This window comes from Scophthalmus maximus, chromosome 22 (genome assembly GCF_022379125.1).
Source record: "Scophthalmus maximus strain ysfricsl-2021 chromosome 22, ASM2237912v1, whole genome shotgun sequence".
NCBI classification, from domain to species: domain Eukaryota; kingdom Metazoa; phylum Chordata; class Actinopteri; order Pleuronectiformes; family Scophthalmidae; genus Scophthalmus; species Scophthalmus maximus.
In genome coordinates, this window is record NC_061536.1 from 4,652,431 (window position 1) to 4,671,321 (window position 18,891).

At 40.5% G+C, this 18,891-nt stretch overlaps 1 protein-coding gene across 1 annotated transcript; it reads right to left on the bottom strand.

The window, feature by feature from the left end:
- Positions 1–7,729: 7,729 nt before the first annotated feature.
- Positions 7,730–11,878, bottom strand: LOC118292306 (4-galactosyl-N-acetylglucosaminide 3-alpha-L-fucosyltransferase 9). Its single transcript, XM_035621159.2, has 2 exons — positions 11,686–11,878; positions 7,730–8,946 (listed from the first exon to the last, which is right to left on the bottom strand). The coding sequence occupies exon 2, from the start codon at positions 8,944–8,946 to the stop codon at positions 7,852–7,854; it is 1,095 nt and encodes a 364-aa protein (XP_035477052.1). The 5' UTR covers positions 11,686–11,878; the 3' UTR covers positions 7,730–7,851.
- Positions 11,879–18,891: the final 7,013 nt, after the last annotated feature.

Consider the following 18,891-nt stretch of genomic DNA (forward strand, 5'->3'; position numbering starts at 1 on the left):
TCGGACCGCTTCCTCGTCTCGAGTGCTGTGCGGGACATACGTGCTGATGCGAGGGGAAGGTCGCTCATTCGACAAGACGCACGACGCACGCACTTTCGGAGAGAGGACTTTTCTTCTCCAATGTCCCAAATGGTTTAGTTCGACTGTGTACACTGAACACACGTACCATGGAGTATTTAAATATAAAATTAAAAAAACACATTTTCTATTTTAAAATATTGTCCATATGTATGTCCTCGGTTAGTTCCTGTATGTATGTTCAAATTTATGTTTCAATTTAAAAAAAAAAAAAAAGAAGTCTAAAGGATAAAGGGGCATAGTTTATCAATCAATATTTATTTTCTTTTACAGCTTTCTGGCTGAAAAGTAAATGCCATCACACACACACACACACACACAGACACTTATCTTGTGTCACTAATCTTGCTCTTCCGACACCCAACTGCGAGGAGGTACAGTACGGCTGCCGGCCCTGCTGGTTGCAGGGATGTTCCTCCAAACTCCAGCCTGACTACAGTTGAAGTGAAGAATAATGTGCAGTTTAAGTACATTTGCGATTATTCAAACATGTCCTTACCGGCCATGAGGACTATACTTTAAATCCACTCACGTTTTAACAACCCCCATTAACACGTGGCTGAGAATGTGATGTGTCAAGTTATAATGACCTTAGTGAGATAATAACCTTATGGAAGACTACAAGTCCCTCAACGACATCACATGCACCAGGTGGTGGCAGGAGATGTATCAGCGACAACGGGGAGGCCCTTTCTTGGTCTTAGGCTGAGGACAAAGAATCACAACAATTGTCTGAAAACTCTTCAAATCGAAGGCTTTTTAGATCTCAATGAGAACAGGGACGAACTTATGAGACACAAAGAATCATCCATCTATTGTTAATATCTATCCCAAAAACAGTATCAACTTTTAGGAATAAAACACATTTAGTACACATTTAAAACAAAACAAACAGGACTGAAATGTTGAAATTATAGAATCACATGAAAGGAATATACGAGTAGAGAAAGTTGTGGCATTAAAATATGAATTGGATAGAAAGGGGCCAGAGAAAATGATATTGAGACCTGAGTATATAGAGTTTCCTGACATGGTGCTTTTGAACTTTTTATATATTCATATTTTAAGTGGAGAAAATACTCTTTTTGGTCTGCATTCCATAAGTGGATTGAAATGAAAATTATATATGTATTTAGTTCTGTTGTGATGTCATCTCTCTCTTGACATGTTTTCTGTAGCTTGCAATAGGAAAGGCTCTGTGTAATGATATCACCTTTGAATGTGGAGATAATATATCTTAAATAAAAGATGCCCACTGACAAGCTAAACATTAGCTGTGCGTGTGCGCGCATGTGTGTGTGTGTGTGTATGTACAGGTTTTTGACTGATCAATGACCAATCGATTTGCAACAGAGTAAAAGCAGCCACTGCAGGACACAAAATCATTGAGTTGTGTGTTACTGTAAGCTGTTACTGTTTCAGAGGTGTGTTTATGTTTGGAGTTCATTTTGTCAGCTCTGGTTCTGGGAGTCTGGAAGCAGCTGAAAAGTTTTCCGCTGAAGCAGGATACGGCAGAACTGCATGAACTCACAGGCTCAGGCATGCTTTATGACACGATCTGTATCACCAAGAATGTATCATGTAATCATGTTGGACCAGTTTTTTTTATTTGCTGATGAAGTGCACAGACCAGGTAACAATGTACACCAAACATATTGGTGGGCGTTAGATAGGAACATGTCCGATTCATCAGTTTGCTTTGTGGCAAGTGTAAGTGTCACGACTGAGCAGGAAGCAGGACCCAAATGCAGAGGTGGCGAAAAAGGATATTTAATAATAAAATGAAAACCAAAATCAAACCAAGGGTGTCCACAGCATGTAGCAAAAAGGTAGTCAAAACTAAAACACTGGCGCCAGGGGGAAAAGCACAGAAACAGACCAGGGGAAATAGCAGGAACCGACGTCTCAGGAACAGACTGGGGAAAAACAACAGACGACCCGACCAAGACAAAGGGAAGCACGGAGACTAAATACACACAAGGAGGGCGGGGCTAATAGAACACAGGTGAGACACAGGAAAAACAAGACACCAGAAATTAGACACAGGACAGGAAGTGAAGCAACACAAGTAAAGGGATCTCAAAATAAAACAGGAGAACAAACAAAACATGACCTATGAGCGGGAACTGGATGTGACAGTAAGAGCTACTGTGTTTATTTAACGCCTCTCTGTATTTAATGTAAAAAAGTCAGACTGACAGATATGGGCAGGTAACGGATGAGTGAAGGATGGGTGGAACTCCTCAGCAAATACTTTGTGTTAGCCTAAGACTGTAGCAGAGTGGAGACATATATACGATACAAAAACGTTTAACCAGCCAAGTGGATAAAGACAATAGTTTGCAGGGGGTGCCTTGACCGACAGTGTCCCCAGAGGCCCATTACATGCGTCTCAGTGGTGCCATCCACTCTCAGTGTGGCTCTGAGTCATTAGGAGATATATGGCTGGAGGCACATAATGAGCATGGCACTGGGCAAACGTCAATCTGCCATCGCTCCCTGGAGACGAGAGGAGTGAGGGAGATCGAAGGCCACCGCAGATCGCTCACGGATTACCGGTGTCTCTCACATGCTTCAGTGTAGGAGTGACAGCATCAGGTTAGACTGTGCAGTTATAATTTGTCTCCTGAGGACTCAGGTAGTACTGAGACACACTGATATGGGTGAAGAATAATTGTTGTCAAAGTGCGTTGTCAACATGTTATCTGATGCTGGATCATATCTTTTCACTCCCTTGCTGTGCCCCAGAAGAAGGAAACTTAAAATCCACTGTACTTCACTCCTTACCCTACTTACGTCATTTTATAATAATGTTACTTTTTAGACTTTTATCCTACTTCATCTGGGGTAAGTACACCCTAATGTATTAATCTCACTGATATAGTTACTAGTTATATTTGATATTAATTGTATATATCTAGAGCCTATTATCTTCCTCTAAAATAAGATGATTTGTCCCCAATAACATATGACGTTCAAATTAGCTGCATATGCAATAAACACTGTTTAATATTACGAATATCTTTACTTTTTCAACTACACTTCGCTGATAGTACGTAACATTTTAAACACCCACTCTTATAGATGTAAAGTTTTGGGGGTGGTAAACTGACTGTATATTTGTATTGCTCTTTTCTAAACTCAAAGTGCCTAACAGTCACATTTACCCATTCACACAAACATTCTATACACAGTAGTTTTTCTATCATACACTCACCATCATGCTCAAAGTCACTTCATGCGATCTGTTGCATTATTTTATTTTTCAAACAACAACATTTCTTTGGTCAGTGAGTGAGAGTAAGACAGGAGAGTTTGTATTTCACCTACTACTGATGACTTAGGGAAACTGATGGAACCTGAGAGTATTGTGGTGTGTGTGTGTGTGTGTGTTTGTGCGTGTGTGCGTGTGTGTGTGTGTGTGTGTGTGTGTGTGTGTGTAGGTGTGTGTGTGTGTGTAGCAGTCTGAGTGTGTATAGTATAGGGTTGGGTTGGGCTGGGCTGGGTTGGCAGGAAAAGGAAGACAAAGGATGGGAAAATAGAAACGCAAAGAAGAGAAATTATTCATGCTCAAACTTTCACGTTTTGGACCTTTTCCCCCCTATATAATGTGCAGCTATGTAAACTTTGTCTGTGAACTGCCTCACAGACAAAGGCAATCTTGGATAATAACATTTTTTCCTCCCTGTGGACACACACAGTGGAGCAGCTAACAATACACAGAGGCACAGATGTGGTCATTATAGCTGAAATCAATGCAGTGCCCTTTATCAGTGTATTGTCCGACTCATTGTGGTGGAGAGGGAAAAGGTGCTTGTTAGCAGTCAAATGTGTCTTCATAAGTCAAAGGTGGTGCTTTTAATGATGCATCTGCACTTTGTTCTGGCACTCAGGGTTTCAGTACAGGGAAGGTACAATACAGAGATATACACTTGCACACATGTACCAAACCATGTATTTCGAGAAAACGCAGTTTACCTGCATTAATTACAAATTAAACTATACACCCATCTGTCTCTTAGCATGTCACACTGTCATTACTTTGTCTCTCTATCTCCTGTCAATCCCAGCTGACATTGATCCTCAGGATAAGCTGAACAGATGATGGATGGATGGATTGGGTTTCTTGGTGACTAAAATGTGCGTATTCTTTGCAAACCCCTGGTGTCCACATGAACTCTGATTGCATTCGAAATCTTCTTCCATTCCTTTAAATAAGACTGAATTTGGACATACTGTCATCTTCCTCACATTGTTTTTCCCTCCTTAGTTTGAGAGACATTAAGACAATGCTTTAAGTCGATCCGATTTCTCAAACAATGGGTTTTGGTTGCATATATATTGTGTTAAGACTGACAAAATATCCAAACTATGTCTTGGATCTATTTCCTGTTATTTCCCAAGTTGTATCCCAAGTTGTATCCCTCGGGATTTGAGCAGCATCCGCTGTGTGGGCAGCAGCCCTGCCAAGTAAACACGGCTATGATTAATTATTTAACACTTCACAGCAGGGCCTGCACAACACATGCGCGCGCACGCACACACACACACACACACACACACAAATGAACACAAAGATGCACAAATGCATGTACATTCAAAGAGTATGTAAGAGTCCCAGTGCAGAGTCAGTGTCCCTTTTTTTTTCGTCCAAAGTGAAATTGGATCTCTCTCTCTCTCTCTCTCTCTCTCTGTCTGGAGGTTGTACACTACAACACCAGCCAGGCCATGTCCCTCCTGGCCTCTAAGGGATGGACCGATGAATGACTTTGTACACAGAGTGCAACTCAACCTGATTCAGCTGAGACCATAAGCTGTGCTCTGTAATGAATGGTCGCGTAATAAGGTACAGAAACCATATTTTAGCGTTCACTATACCGAATCTCTCAATCCTGAGCTCTGACCTTTAACCTGCATTTACAAGAGTCACACAAACTTCGCTCAGCCTTAAAGCAAAAAAAGACATGGCGGCCATTTCCGTGGCACTGCAGCTAAAATACAATGCGGCCGCGGTGCAAGCTGGGTACGCGCGGTCAAGTCGCGGTTTCTTGCTCGGTTACGGTGAATGTAGAACGAGTATGTGGATCAGTTGCTCTGAGCTAACAGGCTAAGCTAACAACAAGCTGAGCTGCTCAGGCAGGCGGCGTATGAGCTCATTCACCTGCAGACAGTTTGACAGTTCGGTGGAGTTCAGCCCGTTCATTTCACCACCTCGACAAACGACATTAAAAAGATAATTATTGACACCATGTAAACCCATCGTTAGGAACTGTTTCACAAGTCACATGCAGCATTCAATTAATCTACATATGGAAGTCTGATGATGTTGTGACATCAAATGAACAATAAACATCCAAAATATCAATCATTCATCACCATTAATAAGTTGAGTTTAACTCACAAAACCCAAATGAATCTCACGTCAAAAAAGATTTAATTTATTTTTAATCCATCATGAACACAGATCATATTTGCTGTACTTCAGTCCACATACAGTAAACATACATGTGACATGCTCATCAGCTCGTTTATTGGACAAACTACTTGTGGCTCTTCACCTTTTTAAAAATGTTATAATATTAAAAACTGTTTGGTCGTTGACAGTGACATTATTGAAAATAAAGATATTTATAAATATAAGTGAAATCAAAAAGCTGAGGTGGATCAAAGTGGTGAGGCTCCTAAAAGACTTAAGACAAAATATCAGTGTGTCATTGGTTTAAATCAACACATTGCATCTGATATGCTGCAACATAAATAAATAAAGTCCTGACAGGTCATGTGACTGTAGGAGGAGACGGTGTTGCACTGAAGAGAAGTCTTGCTTGCATGACAGAGACAGAATGAACTCTTCTTGTCTGGTTGTGGTTTGTTGTGGTTTGTTGTGGAGAATCCAGTGACTCGTTTTCACTGGTTAATATTTAACATGAATGAACCATGAAATCAACGATTTTAGCAATTTAATACAAACTTACTTCTCACATGAACTTCGTTGTCGGTCGCTGTTGCCGTCTGTATACATCCGCGGTTTCACATCCGAGGCGAGTCCCGTAGAAGTCGAAGTAAACATCCGTGAAGTCCGCTCGCATCGGATCTAGCGTAGCATTCATGGACGCGCAGAGCGAGATCCAGAACGCGGTTCGCTCGTCCTCATAACCCAGAGGCATGATGGGAGAGACGCTACTGCGCAGAATCAGTAGGCCCATGTCCAGGAAGTAACGCGGAAGTCATGCGCTGGGTGAGCAACTTTCGTAGAATTGAATGGCGCCGCCATCTTGTCCGGGCGACATCCGGTATCTAGATTTTAATTAAAATCTATGGTAAAAATGCACACCTCCACCTCTTCCTGTTTTCTTCCCCAGCCCCTTTTTCATTTGTCAAAATGGGGAAACCTGACAGAGCACAGAGGCAAGACAATAATGTGAGACCCAGCTTATTTTTCTCCTACCACGCTAAATTACATACAAGGTGGTACCACCAGAGGGCTCTGTCTCACAGTGAGAGCCTGATGCAGTTCACAATAGGAAGCTTTGGGGTAAAATATACCGCCCCTTTCGGAGATCTCTCTCATAGACTCTCATGTAAAATATTTTTGTTTTCTGATTTCAGGCGCTGCAATGCAATCTCCAAGGCTTCCGAGAGGGGGTCGCCCCAGCGCGTTATTTTGTCATACGTAACCTGGTAGTGGCATTAAGGGGCTCCTCGGATGGTCCAATTTTCTGAATTGAGAAAACCCACTCTGGTGTGTGATTATGAGTCGTGATAAAAATGGATGTTTCGTATTTTATTGCATGGAATGATCTAAACACGTCAATGAATGTTTATCCATGGATATATTACTTGACGGTGCACATGACACGGCGCAAGAGGTCACATTCAAGCTCGACATGGCGGCCTCAGCTCACAGCAGCAGCGATTCCATCATGTCGCTTAAAGAAGTACCATTCAGCAATCAGGACAAATTGACAACCAAATTTAAAATTAAAACAACTTTCTAAAAAGGGGGGGAAAAACATTCAACCAGGACTTTTCAATTGTTCAGTAGTATTTTGATATCTTCCTAGCCATTCCAAAAAAGGATCTAAAACAGACAGTTTGTATTACTCCAGATTTTCTAAGATAGGAATTGTTAGTATTGTCAATGTTATTCTATCTTGTCATATAATAACGAACAGTTAGTCGTTCTGTCTGATTCAGGGACCAGTGCTCATCTCAGGAGCAGCAGCAAGATGCAACAGGAGGATCCACAAGATCAAGGAGGGCCGTGGGAGAAAAAGATGTATCTGCATTTGTTATTGACCATTTCCTTCGCCCTTGCTCAAATGTTGGAAGCCACTGATGGCGTTAAATTCAAAGAGTAGCAGTCTTTTTTTTACTCTGTTGTTGGATAAATCATACTCAATGGAAACCGTCATGAGGTCAAGGAAAGGTCAAGTGCATTTCAAGGCTTGTAATCTAGAGCCAGCTATTTTATATGGAAAAGTTTCAATTTAAAACAGATTAAACCAGTGTCCGACTGATATTTGAATTTTTCTGTAAAAAATAGTTGTTTCATATGCTAAAGTTGTGCTCACAAATTCACATTGTGCAGTGATCCACATAACTGAAACAAATTATTATTTAAATATTCAAAACAATCACACCAAAAATCCAAAGTGAAAAATTATTTATACAGTATGTTCAATCAACAGCACAGAATCCCAGAACTTTTTTTTATACATTTCTTTTAATTAATACATTCAGAGCCTTCCCCAATGTTTTCACTGTAGTTTTTCATGTAAAGTACCATTCATAAAGGTCATTAACAACATGGTAACCTTTGTCTCTTGATATGTGGTCACAGGCGAGGCAGATGGCATGAAAGAATTCATTGCTCACTCTCAAAAGATGAGGAGTGACTTCGTAGTACTTTCTCCACTCAAAGTAACTCATGTACGCTTCATCGTCCTTGTCCAGGTGTTGCAGAAACTCTGCCATTGATTTTGCATCAGGGAAATCATCAACGTGAATGAAGGAGCCATTGGGAAGGAACTGCTCGTAGTTTTCTCTTGTTGGACCAATAACCACAGGGACCGCCCCTGCTGCGAGGGGCCCGTTTAGCTTCTCTGTGATGTAGTCTTTGTAAAGCGAGTTCTCAAATGAGAGGTAAAACTTACAACTTGCAAGTGTTGGGTAATAGTCTTCAAAATCCAATCGTTTCCCTGTAAAGGCAACACCAAAGACATCGATCTTCATGTGTTGGGACAGTTCGCGGTAATATTTCTCTCTCACATTTGTTCCAGTATATGGGTTGTTGTTACTGACAATCCAACACACCAGTTTGTCTTTCTTTGGCAGAACAAAGTCGTCCTTCATCTCTGGTTTCTTGATCTTCATCTCATTCCTCACCACAATGCCAGCATCTCGTCTGTAGCTCAGTGTTAAGTTGAACAGGTTATCTAAACCCGGTTTCTTTGCTGTGTTTCTGGGAGATTCTAAATTGTACCAAATCCACTTCTGAAAAGTTGGACGCGGACCCTGAGGCATGTTGTTCAAACTCCAGGATATTTCTTTATGGTAGAATAGGACTCCTTCTGCTCTGCTGTACGTGGATCTGTCATCGGTCACTATGCAGCTGTCAACGTTGAAGTGTTTTGAGCACATTTTCATATCAAACTTCACATAGTCCTGGCTTTCAAGAGGCCAGAACCACAGCAGGACTATGGGCTTCTCATCAGACTCTGTGTCTTCATTGCTTTTTATATCAGCTAATGTAGATGGACACAAAATAGATGGCTCAAAATACAGAAAGAGCAAAATAACAGAGGTGGTAAGACCAAAAAAAGCTACCAATACCAGGGACAACGTTTGAGTGAAATGCACTTTCATCTGTGGAAAAAAAGAAAAAGAAATTCATGTAATCTCTTTGAAAGCAGCATCATGACTTCAGTAATTCAACTGACCATTTGCCAAACCCAAACAGTCAGTCATAAGTGTCAGGAACTCAATTGTCAGACTCCAATGAATTAAAGGATTGAGGGGTATTTGAGGTCAAAGTCTTTTTTATAACCAAACACTTACCATTTCCACCACTGTGTGGAAACTTAACCTGGAACATAGGCGTGGCAAAATGTGTACAAATATATATATAATACTATAAACAACAGTTTCCAACGTGTTACCTCAGGCCAACATTAAATAAAGATAGGAAATGTCCAAACAGAAAACAACACAGACACAGAATTATTGTTTTCTTGTTGGCTTTGTGTAAACACACAAAAGTGCTATGAATACAGTTTATTATATGTATTATTATATATATTATATACCATCGTTCCGAGGAATAAAGGTTGCTGGTGAGGTGAACGCGTGTCGACAGTCTCCTGTACCTTTACTCCTGAGTAAAAGGACATATCTACCCTGTATTTATTTCAGGTAGACTACCTCAAAGTTATGTCATCTTCCCTAAAACGATTTTTGCTTAGTAGGTCATACATACCCTGTAAAAATAAAATAGGCACATAGTTGTTAAAAGCCATTACTGTATAAAGTGTTCAAGCATATAAAAGTGCTTTGGGTGGTCGATAAAAAGAGAAAAGCGCCTCGTAAATACATTCCATTTGCCCTTTACCATAAAGTTACTCCCATATTCCATGAAAGAACTGGATGCACTGTACTGACAAAATATTACACCGTAACACATTTTGCTGTAGGCCTACATTGCTGGCTGGGATCTAAAGCATTACTGAAATAAACTAGAATGTAAAGTACTGGGTACCTATAAGGTACAGTACAACATGCAATAAAAACAAATTTGCAGATCAAGCAGTTGCAGATCCTGTTTTACAGGTCGTCATTTAAGCTTCAACAAAAGAGACTTAGCCCTGACGGAATGTGTGTGGATTAATTTATCAAAGTGACTGACACTTTTCATGCTCAGGGAAGGTGGGGCAATTGTCTTGACTCACTGCAACTTTATCAAGGTAAATCATTGGCAGTGTGAGTCCTGAGAAAAGGACAAAAGCTTTTACTTCAACTGACAAACACAATACCATAATTTCTTGTATCTTGCGTACCAAAGGTAGGTATTTTACTATCTTGATTCAAGAGCGTGGTCTTTCGGTTTTGAGCGCAGTATTTACCGATTTCACGTTCAGATTTGTCATTCTTTCCTTCAAACTCTGCCCTCGCACTCAGATAGTTTCTTCTTGCATTCACATTTATTTTGCCTGTGCGCAAATATATTGTTGATCGCACTTGGATATATTGTTGCTCGCACGGATGCCCTGCTCCCAGCTTCAGCTCTTCTCCTCACACTCACACTGCCTCTGTGCGACCTCAGAGATTCTTCTGTCCACTCCTCTCACAAGAGAGAACATTGTCTTTGGAGTCAACATAATGGACATTGAGACTGACTCTATATGGAAAAATCTGATTCTCGAAGCAAAATTCTTTATCCACAAATCCAAATGGATGAAAATGAAAACACTTTTCTCTGTTTTTAAAAGGGACCTTGTTGAAAATTACCTATGTTCCTTAAAGCTCATGAAAAGGAAACAGGCCGAATCGCTCCTCAGAGCTTATGATTCTTTGAAAATATTTGAAGACTGACCTCTATGCTCATGGAATCTACTTTCCATATATTTGTTATTTTCAATTTATTTCATTGTATCAGTATTTACTTTGCATATTATCTATTTGTTTTTGTTTTTACACTTGTTTAACATATCCTTTATGTGCCTTGAATATTTTGTAAGGTTTCATATTAAGATCTTAATGCCAAATATTCTGTATATGATCTTTGTTCAATAAAAACAACAACAACAACAACAACAACAAGAAAAACCTCAACGACTGATTTGCGAACATTGCCTGTTGCTATGGAACGCGCGCGGAAAGCGCAAATATCGTCTTGGAGAATGACGTTATATTTTTACGTGTTGACGTGTCATTAACGACACGTGATCTGGTTATTGGCCAATGAGAGAATTAGGATAACGGAAGTCATACGTATTTATGAAGTCGGCGGTCCAAAAATGATGCATGAGTCACGTGATGGATAAATTACTGACGTTGCACCCCACACACCCCCGACACATGACGCTGCTCATTACCCGACACGTAGAGTAGTGACGTATGTGAAACGTGGGCCATGGGGCGTGTCCTTTGGATGGAACTAGTTCCCGTTTGCAGCGGGGGTGCAGGGAACCAGGCTTTCAGTTGACTCCGAGGCAAACTAGAGGTAGAGATGGCACTACGGAACTTTCTGACTGACTGCAACCAAACGTTTCGATATTGTGAGATTGCTTTTAGCAATGAAAAGTGCTCTATAAATAAAATATATAATTAGTATTATTGTTATAGAATATTGGACAACATTCTTCTGATTTTTTCTGTTAAAAATCATTAAAATTTTAAAATTACTCTTGTCATGTCATGTGTGCCATGGCTTGACAGTTTCCAAGTTTTTGCCGTGTTAAGACGTCATTTCTTAACGTCTCGACACGCATTTTCTAAGACGATATTTGCGCTTTTGGCGTTCCATATATTGCCACCCCGTCGCTGCCAGCACCTGGGTTCACCTCTCAAACTGCCACATAACAGAACATTTGAATATAAACGACTTACCGTTTCCTTCTCCCGTGCTGCGGGCGCACTGAGACAAGGGAAGTCAAATGTGAACTTTAAAAGAAAGGAGAAATAAATCGATAGCGATGCAACTTGGCTCTTCGGTATTTGACAGTGTGCTAATCCCCACACGTCTGGTCGCCAGACAGTAGCACAACCTGTTCTACGGGTCTACCTTCGCCTCGGCCACAGAGGAGGGCTGGCGCCTGCGCAGTGCAGTGCAGCAGAGTTCGGTCTATATGGAAAGCATTTCCGGTCACAGCCGCGAGAAGTGATTTCATAACATGAGAGAAGTTCCCGAAATATTGAGAAATTCATAGATTAAGATCACATCAATGAGTATGAACAGGGACGGATGTTCTGATGTGGGATTTTAAAAATAAAAGCCCTTGAACATTTCATATTGGAGCCATGATTCCGTAGATTTCAATTAAAACCTTCCCGTTCAATTTGGATAAAAATGAAAAAGAAACTTCCTGTTTCCACTGACGTTTTTCCGGAAATTTTATTCGGGGCTTGCAGGAAAAGGTTTGGAAAATGGTCGGACCAACACAGGCGGACATATAGCCCCTCTGGAAAAGTAAAGGAAAAATGTCTGAAAGCAGCTTGATTTTAAGTTTTTCTCATGTGATCAAAAACAATGAGATGGTTTGGATGAGTATTTAGCTGAGCTACACACACTGAGTAAAACATGTGAATTTGGAAATTTGAGAGACTTACTAATCAGAGACTAAATTGTCTGTGGAATACCCGATAATGGACTATGGGAATTACTTCTGCGGGAGCAAGGCCTGATTTTAGAGAGAAGCAGGGAATATAGGGTAGCAGAGACCACACAGGCCCGAGCCAAGGAGCTATGCAGGGAGGAGACAGTGCATTCTTATTTGAATCTAAGCTATGACGGTCTTGAAGGGAAACATCAAATTTTGTTCACAAACTGGAGTCAGCTGGGTGCTGAAGGATTAAGGAAAAAAATTTAAGAAATAAAATCCCAGGTTGTGGAGAAGTGAGATTACTCACTTAATACTCACTTAATATCAACGTCATAACAAAGCTCAATCCCAATGGCTTATTTTGACTCTTGTTGATCATCGCTTTGTGATATTGGATCTATTCCAGAAGTTATTTAGTGATGAATGTGTGTGTATATATTTTTCTCCTGCCATGCTAAATTACATCTGTTTACAAGGTGGCACCACCAGAGGGCCCTGTCTCACAGTGAGAGCCTGATACTGTTCACTACAGGAATATTAACAAACAGCAGCTTTAGAGTGAAACACGTCGATGTAGTGAAGAAAAAACCAAAATATACAACATCTTTTAAGCTGTGGAATTCAGGAATCTGTGTATTATGTTTATTTTATTATATTTTATATTTTATTCTCACTTTTACTTTTCGCTTTGTGAACCTTTGAATGGGTCTGACCCTGGTTGAGACCCATGGTCTAAAATGTCTTTTACATTTAGCCTCACCATTAACCAGCTACAACAGTAAAATACTGCTTAACAATGTTTAACAATTTCAAATTCAGTATATATAATATACAATAATATATCAGTCACAGGGGACAATCGCAGAATAGGTCATTTTACCTTTTTTAAATTTAGTAGTTTTACTTTGTTAATTCAGTGTTTTATTGAAGTGAAAGACCTGAGCACCTCCTCCACCACTGAGTTCAGCTTTTGTTGTGATTGTTTGATTGATTATATGATCACCCAGATAACATTCGCGCAGTGTGAAACAAATGGAATACCAACTGTGTGAGCTGAGAGTCGTTGGTTTCCGAGAATGGACTCGTGTACATCAATCGTGGTAGGATAAAGCTTCACAGCACTCCGGAGTAACGGGTAGAACGGTTTCTGAATCTCAACTGAACTAACTGGTCAGCATCAACGAGATGCCGTAAGCTAATTCCCTAAAGGTGACAGTAATGTGCTTAACTATTAGACCTAAGATACTAAACAACATATAAACTAACTATTAGACCTAAGATACTACACAAGATGTAAACTGCACTCAGTCTAACCTAAGCATGAACATGAACATGTTGCAGTGTAACTTGGCTCCCACACCAACTCTGGTCAAGGTCGTGAGTGTGTGCGTCCACTCGGAAGGTGAAAAGTTTGCCTTGTTGTTTTCATTCGCCTCCGCTCTGCTGGCTGAGCCCTGACCGCAGGAGCAGCCCACTGAATGACACAGAAACATGTTCACCAAGGAAGGAAACTCCCTGCTTTCCCAAAGGATGTCAAGTCCGAAGTCCACTACGGCAGCTGTGTGTGTGTGTGTGTGTGTGTGTGTGTGTGTGTGCACGTGCATGAGAGAGGTGGAGGGAAAGATGGACTGTGTCCACAAATACACATTAGCTTGCTCTCTAAAGTGAACAGGAGAACATTAAAGATTCAGATTCATACTGATACACACAGGAACAGTTTGCTTTCATAAAGAATAATCCCTGTCTCTTCCCGTCTCACAGCAGATTGCCTCTTTGGTATTTGCAGCTCTGCTGTCATATGAAGGAGATCAGAGGACAGATGAAATGAAAACTATGGATGAATGCTTCCGTTTAAGGATGACATATTGATGAATACAGGGAGGGGGAGGGACCCACACGCACACACAGTTGTAGAGGTGATGTAATCGCTTCCTGGAGTTGCTGGTTGCCCAGAGTAAATCAGTGATAGTTTCAGGCTTCGGTCAAATGTGGGACAATAGGTTCAGTGGAAACAGAGCAACAGAAGACACAAAGATCTGTCGACACCACACCCAGGTCTCCTATTTTACACTTACTACTCTTTGTCATCAGAACTAATCCTCTTACCTGTGTATTTGATCACACAACCTTATGTTTCTCACTGTAATGCTGCACACAGAGCTACGAATAAATTAAACAGTTGGCATGTATACTTAAATCTCTTCATGTCACATCAGCTGTTTATGTCATTATGAATTGTGAAATCAAAAGAATGTTTTTAAATGTGATAGCTGTGTTCATGCTACATTTTTTAAAGAAGATTAACAGAGCTCAACTGAATCAGGAGCAACTGGACTTTGACCTATGACCTGAATGAACGATTATCTCCATCTACCAATTTGTATTCTAATCAATTGATTTCTTAATTATACCACCATAAAAGTTCAATCAAGAGAGACAAGTGAATGAAGAAATAATATATATTAAAGATTCAACAGAATGATATGTGATGACAAGTATTCGAAGTGTCTTTGGCGCTTAGACTCTATGGGGAGATATTGTAGTAGAGGACACAGCTCCTGAGCAGCAGCAAAGAAAATCCCCCCATGGAGTCCAGACACTGGTGGTGATGGTGGCTGATGACTTGCTGAGTTGATGGAGAGAAGACTCTGATGAGTCTGTGCAGACGGGCGATGATGGTGAGGTGGAGGGTGCGCATAAAAGAGAGGACCGGCAGTGGAGAGAAATCATATTTAAACTGACAGCAGCAAGATGGTAGGCTAACAAGGCATGTGTGTAGCAATGCTATTGGATAGATGAGGCCCGCTGATGGCCGAAATGACAGGCCAGGGAAATGACTGCACATGCGTGGAGTGGATGAAAGGCAGGATGAATGAGAATCAAACTAAACTGAAGCAAACGTGAGAGTAGTCTTCCTGGCTGAGCTTCATATAGAAATCCTATAGAAAAAAATGAAAGTATTGAAAATGGAAATGCAGAAGGTCCAGTCTAAACAAAGAGCCTTGAAGCTCCCAAGTCGGTATGTTTTGGCGCACAGGCCACAGCTCAGCTCAGCTCATATACATGAAGTGTTGAGATACGGCTCCGTGTGAACCATGATACCAGCGCATCATCAGTTCATGAAAAAATTCCTTACTTAATTCCTCAAGTAAACCACTCTGGCTGCGTTTTTGTTGTCTTGAAACCCCCTCAACTTACAAATTTGATCTTTCTATGACAACTATGCAGCTTGACCTGGCCTTTTTTTTTTAATTAGCCAGTTAGACAAATAATCAGTTCTGCAGCTAATTTATCATTACTTCACTCAAAATATGAAAGCAATTGCTTATCTTTCTTGATACTGCTTTAGTTACCCTTTACAGGAAACGACTCCCCTTGGCAACAGTTTGATTATTACTTACTGCCAAGGACGGTGGGACAGTGGTGGGAGACAAAGCAGAAAACTGATATAGTTGATAATATGAGGGATTTTTCCATAGATTTCCCCCAACATTGATACTGATTTCACACTACCAACCCATGCTGATAACCAGATAAGATGAATTCATTATACAGTAGATCATTTTTTGCTTCATTGACCACAAGCATAAAGCCTTTACAGACCTCTTCACCTTTAACAATGCCAAAAGTACACTCCTCAGTTTTTTTTTTTGTTCTCTTTGGCCATCATTCTCCAAGTGTTTGTCTTTGTCTCTTCTTTTGTAGCTCAAACTGCTGCCTCTAAAGTAGAACTTTATCCATGGTCTTCTAATACTGCCTGAAACATGGTAATTAGACTCTTATGCCCCGACCTTTGCTTGACAGGAAATATGGGGACATCCACTTAATCACCAGTGGAAGCCTGAGTCATTGAGTTTTAAAGCTCCTTTTCTGGCCCTTTAAGTAATTCAAATAATTGGTTGAACAAATTTTACATTAATCGCATAATTTTGCTATTGTCTAAATGAGTCCATGCGGAATTACCCCATTGGCTCCCTAACCCTGACTGGGAAATGTACACGATGACAACACTGAGGCAACGTTAGTCATTTGAAGTACTGCAGTGGAGCTTTTGTTGGACTGGACCAGATAGTGGGTGAACTACCTGGAAATCTGAGTCGATTTCCACATCATTACCCACAGCTGCACAGTTGTGTCAGGGAAATCTAGCCTGGGTGGAGATTCGGAGGAACTGTTGGTGAGCGTGGTTGCGTATATGCAGACTGGACTGCAAACTACACCACAGGATGGTATATCATTGTTACTCCTCCCTGCTGCAACCCTGCAGTCCAAAATGTGTTATTTCCCTGTGGCTGGAGGACCTTGAGACCAGTGATCTCTCTCCCTCCCTCTTTCACTCTCTCTCGCTCTTTCCCTTTCTTTCTCATGGCGAAGCTGGCACCGAGCCGGAGAGTAGCTCGGTTGGCCTTGATAGAATTACAGTTGCACAGCAGCTGGCACCCAGGATGTGGGTAGGAAAATAAGGGACTCTCCAAGACTTCCTGGTGAGAGGAAAAGGGCATGATGAGTGGAAAAGATAACTAAGCTCTTCAGAGGCATTTCACTTTCACATTTCAAGGAAAATGATCCATCAGTAGTGTTTGAGATTCTATGTCCTCCAATTGTTCATGATTTCACTACAGTTTGACCAAAGCAATAATAAAGTCAAGTGTGTTTTGGAAACATAACCTGTCATTTATTGTTTGATGTTTCAAACTAAGTTAACATAGCTTTTTCCTGAACTTGTACACTGCATCTCACAGTCTTCATAACTGTGCTCAGTTGTCATTGAAAGAAGCTCATTTGTCAGGAATGACACAATAAACCAACTTTAAACACTACAATAAACTACAATTTCTAAGGTCAGTTCAATTGTTTGCATTGACCGGTATTTGGTGTATTGAAATTCAAATTTATACTTTCACTTACTTCATAACTAAAATGTATCTATTTATTTACAGTATTTCATGAACATTGCCGTAAAATGTGGCACCGTTAGCAAAGAGGTTCATTTTCATCTGTAGTCCCTGGACAGATGTGTCACAAGCCAACATTTCCTCAGGACTGTAAGGCAGTGAAAAACAAGGGTCAGTGCGGTGTTTAAGTAACTGCTGCCTGCTGACAGTCATGCTGGTGGTTGACTGAAGCGTAGGTGTCTGCATGTGTCTGTGCGTGTTTGCATTGACCACAAGGCCACAAATGGTCGATGTAGATGTCAGTATTGTCCTGGTAAGAACCGCGGGGTTTCCTTGGTTATGTGCCCGAGGTAGCAAACGGATGTTTTCTGAAATCTAACTGCATGCCATCATTCCAACAGTGTGACCGCAAATGAAAACAATTGATCCTGTTTGTCCCCACTCTGTGATATCTGATGATATATACCTCAGTTAGCCACACATTTATATATATATATATATATATATATATATATATATATATATATATATATATATATATATACACGTTTTTTTTATTCTCAGTGAATATTGTACGTTTTGTTCCCCACAGTTATATTTTTCAGTAAACTCACCGTTCTGAGGGTCAACAAGTACATTATTCATGAAGAACAGATGCACATTTATTTTCCCAAAAGACAAACCAACAGACTCCGACTGGTGCTGAGTTGCTGTCGATTGTGTGTTCACTAAAACATAAAACCCACGGCTGAACGTAAGGAGGTCCCACCTGCGACCATACCTGAGGTTTGCGGAGCGCTTAGTGAGGTTCAGGCGAAACAGGATTTTTTCTTTTAACAATTTATTAGTCTGACCAACAAGTTATGTGTTCTTGGAAGACTAAAGCATGAAAAAGATTATTTAAGATTATTCATCTGTCCAAAAAGAGTAGGTCCACATCAGATAGCCACACATTATGATGAACACCTGATGGAAGGACGGACACTGTAATGATTCAGTCCCCCATACATCTTTCAATGACAACACAATTTTTCTCCAGAAACAACTTGACAAGGAGCTAGGAACCACAGAATTAGGAAATAACCGAATTAGGAAATAACTGAAAGGCAGACTAAAGCAATAATAGTTATGGTCTTTCTAATGCTTTGAAGAACTTCAAAAATTGATATTCATCCCTAGTAAAATGTTTGTAGTCAAAAAACTGAGAACTAGTTCAGACAACAATGTGCATATTGTTCCCACTGTGACATTCAAAATAGTGAAGTGGTAACGACAGAAACACAAAGGCTCAGACCAGATAACGTGACTGACTTTGACTGTGCTTTTTCACCATCACCTCCAAAATTTCAGTTCTACATTGAGTTTCCAAAGAGGGAACTCTGACGTAATGGTCTACATTGTAAATAATGAAAACAGGAACGCACAATGTAAAGGTTCCTCTGTGCTAATATTAGACTTTCACAAAGTGAGAGTGGTCTGTCTGCTGTGAGAGTGTGAATGATATCACCAGCTAAACACAAATCACTCATGTCACTCGTGATTTGGGATGTGCAGGATTTGACAGAAGTGAAAGTTTTAGATAAAGCTCCACTTGATTT

Coding starts and splice junctions, on each gene's coding strand:
- LOC118292306 (XM_035621159.2), bottom strand. CDS start 8,946: ATGAAAGTGCATTTCACTCAAACGTTGTCCCTGGTATTGGTAGCTTTT.